General features: G+C 40.5%; 1 protein-coding gene across 1 annotated transcript; it reads left to right on the top strand.

The window, feature by feature from the left end:
* The first annotated feature begins 234 nt into the window (after window positions 1-234).
* On the top strand, window positions 235-753 carry LOC101274970 (keratin-associated protein 13-2-like). The gene has a single exon (XM_004264641.2). It carries the CDS (start codon window positions 259-261, stop codon window positions 751-753), a length of 495 nt encoding a protein of 164 aa, XP_004264689.1. The 5' UTR covers window positions 235-258.
* Window positions 754-3992: the final 3239 nt, after the last annotated feature.

The raw sequence follows: 3992 nt of genomic DNA, 5'->3' as shown, positions 1-3992 counted from the left end.
GAAACTGAGTAGTTTCTTTCTTAGTTTATCTGAGTGCTTAAAGCATAATTAAGTATGTGATGATGTGATAAATTAAATTGAAGCAATAACCTAGAGAGGTATGCTCGTCTAAAACGGTGAGCAAGGAGGAGGGAACATCTGTCTGGACAGTGATGCATCCAGGTCTAAGAGTAATATATACTTGAAGTCCAGATCATGATGTTAAAACTCAGAGCGTCTCCTCAGAGTAACTCAGCTGAACTCAAATTTCTTGTCACCATGTCCTACAACTGCTGCTCTGGAAACTTCTCCCACTCCCTTGGGGACCACCTGAGCTACCCAGGCTCCTCCTGTGGCTCTTCCTACCCCAGCAACCTTGTGTACAGCACTGACTGCTGCTCCCCCAGCACCTGCCAGCCCTCCTGTGTGGTGTTCAGTCCCCGCCTGATGTCCTGCTACAGCCTGAGGACCTCCATGCTCTGCAGACACTTCCAGATAACTTATTATGGGTCTCTGGACTGTGGGTCCATCAGAGGCTGCTCCCTGGGTTATGGATCTAGAAGCTCCTACTCCCTGGATTATGGATCCAGAAGTTCCTCCTCACTGGGCTGTGGATCCAGTGTATTCAGACCCCTGTGTTATGGAGTTCATGGTTTCCCTTCCCTGATCTATGGATCCAGATTTTACTACCCAACATACTTGGCTTCTAGGAGCTTTCAATCTTCTGGTTATAGGGCAACCTATAGATCAGCCTTCTGTAGGTCAACTTTCTGAGTTTCCAGACCCTGTGAGCAAAATGTTTGTCTCTATTTAAAACTGTTATCATAACCTTTTTCAGAAATGTTAGCTAACTCCTCTCTCCATCAGGCCTTCATCCCTTCTCTAGCATCAAGCACTGGCTGACAGACTAGTTCTTTCAGTGAGATTAATGAATGACCAAAATATTGAGTCCATGTCTGTAATTTTATTGAAACAATTGGTTCAGAAATACATAAATATTTTCTTACAAGATACATGGAAATTCAGTTTTGTTTGACCTAATAAACTCATTCACTCTTGCAACTGATATGTTCTCATTGTTCTTTATTGGTTTTAAGTTTGATTTATAATCTATCTCTGAGTCTACAGGCCTTCAGAGTACTTCTTTCTAGGAATGAGTTTGGATTTCTTCAGGAAATGGTGTCAAGTCTGGTGCATGGGAAATTTTCTGGGCACTCCATTACCTAAGGGCTAACAAGTGTGTGTGTCTTCCACCAACAAAACTGGTAGGATTTTTATTATTGAGTATGTCCATAATTAAGTCAATATTCTCATTATGTTTTCAAGAAGGACACCTTGTGCCGACAACCATATATTATTTTGATTTTACATTTTCAAAACAGTATTGAGTTAGAGTTTGTGCAGAAGATGTCACTTCTGGTGATGAAATAGTTATAGTATAACAAATATTTGTATAAATTGTATATATTGGTATGAAAAAGACAAAATATGAAGTACCATGGGTTGAAGGGCATTATGGTTGTCTTTAAATATACAGGAAATGGATTATTAAGTGTGTGTGTGTGCGTGTGAGAGAGAGGGAGATCTATTCAGATCTGAGACAGGATACACTTTGGGGTTTTTTTCATTTGAACAAGTTATTTGTCTCAGCAGCTAAATGTGTGGCCAGAATTCAATTAAAACTTTTTCATAGCATACTTAGTAATAACTCTTCATGAGTGGGAAAATAAATATCAAAGATTACCATTTGCGGGCTTCCCTGGTGGCGCAGTGGTTGAGAGTCCGCCTGCCGATGCAGAGGACACAGGTTCGTGCCCCGGTCCAGGAGGATCCCACATGCCGCGGGTGGGCGGCTGGGCCCGTAAGCCATGGCCACTGAGCCTGCGCGTCCGGAGCCTGTGCTCCACAATGGGAGAGACCACAACAGTGAGAGGCCCGCGTACTTCAAAACAAAAACAAAAACACACAAACAAAAAAGATTACCATTTGCTCCAATCATGTGCTATGAATGTTTATTAATTTGCCTTCCTTCGTCCTCAAGCTTTTTCTAAGTGAATTTGAGAAAAGAGGGCCTCTTTTCACTTATACTCAAAGACAATCATGGCTCAGCATAGGGGTGTGGGAACCAGGTCCCCTGTGTACAGAAATCTGCTCAAGAGACAGAAAATAAAGAAATAGAGAAGAGGGACACAAAGGTTCCTGCTGATCCAGGAGTCTCTGGTTCCCAGCATCCTTTAAGCCAGTTTTACTAGTCCTTCATGCACTTTGATTATATGGACCAATAAAGTCTTCTTTTGGTTTAAACTAATTAAAATAAAATAAGATTTCTGTTACATACATTTAATGTAATAATTATAATTACATAATTATTATTATAATTAATAGTAACGTGTCATCTAGGTGCAGAGTTACTCATTGACTTTTGTATAAATAAGCAGTTAAATTTTTTATTAGTAAGATGAAAAGATCCTGTGTGTCTGCATTATTGCCATTAGCATTGAGCAAGAATTCTTCTTGAAGTAATGTGGAATGAGTAACATGTGGACTAAAGAAACCACTGGGAAAATGAATTCAAAGGGGTCATACTAGCATGGCCCATGAGAAAGTCCTGGGAACACATTCAGCAAACCTAATGGAACTAGAAGCTTCTAACTTCAAGTAAAGTAAGGCCCCAGGCCCACCAAGGAGTGATGAGTAGAGAGGAAAGTTTAAAACTGAGAACAACCCAAGATGGAAGGAAGGGATACCCAGTGACATAGAGGATCTAGTTCTGGAATGACTTGGAGAATTTCCCATTCTAAAGGAATCTTTGAGGTGAGAGGTCAAAAATAGAAACAAGGAGCCAAAGCTTAGGAGAGGAAATACATACATTAGAATGTCTCAATATTTAAACTTTTCAAAGTATAGTGTGAAGATTGCAGGGATCAGACAAGATGAATACTCTTTGCATCCTTCATTTTCTGCATTGCAATATCTTCTTAGTATCACATCACTGCTAATATCTCTCTATATTTCCCATTTTTCTTGTCTTATCTATCCCTCCCACCCTCCCCATTCCCATCTTTCTCTCTCTCTCCCAGTGATTTTCCATCACCTATGTACACTCTGTTTTTCTCCACATTCCCCTTCTAGGTACCAGCTAACATTAGGTGGGTGACTGACTTGGATGATGGTGACAGAGAGTGTAAGGGAAGACTGGGATCTATCAGACGTTACAAAAATGCTCAGAGTGACATAGGGCACTTGACTCTCCAGCTCACTCTGGTCGTTCACAACTACCCCAAGTCTAATGCCCTTTAACATCAGCTCTTTGTTCTGAACTCAGCTCACTAGATATGTTTTGAACTTTAACCTTACCTAGAGTTCTTCTCTGAAAAATGCACAAGGGAACTTAGAAAAAACCAAGACCTTTGTCTTCCAAGAGTTAGTTCACATCTAGTGAGAGAGACAAATTTACTCCCATTATCTTGGTGGGAAGGGTGTGTGTGAAGGGTGAGTGTGAAGAGACCTTTAGGAAGAGCCAACTACATAAGCTATGGCACAGTTGCTTGAAAGAATATGATGTGGGGTTTAGGGAGGAAAACTGCAAGATCTTTTTCTCATTAAACTGTGAGATGTGGACAATGAGAGGTAAGAAATTACATAATCATTAAAAGTGCGATTGCCTAACCCTACATGTCCAGGAAAAGAGACAGAAGCAACACTTATGACTGAAAAAACCTGAGCTTTGTGTCTGGGGTGACAAGAAGTCGATGATCAACCTTCAGATTTAATATGAAGGAGTGATTTGGGGGCTCATGTTTTTCTCAGGTTGCAAAATCAATGTGATTATTTATGTGAGTGGGGACTTATTCAGTTGCAAATAGCAGTCTAATAAAATGCTAACACACACAGGGCAGAGTTTAGGGATGCAGTCTATAACTTGAGAGACAGTGCACTCCAAGAGAATGTGAGTTACAGTTCAAGTTTAAAATACTTTACCCAGCTACTCAACAGGAAATTATACCTCTCAC

Source organism: Orcinus orca, chromosome 5 (assembly GCF_937001465.1).
Source record: "Orcinus orca chromosome 5, mOrcOrc1.1, whole genome shotgun sequence".
NCBI classification, from domain to species: domain Eukaryota; kingdom Metazoa; phylum Chordata; class Mammalia; order Artiodactyla; family Delphinidae; genus Orcinus; species Orcinus orca.
This window is presented reverse-complemented; position numbering and strand designations above follow the sequence as displayed.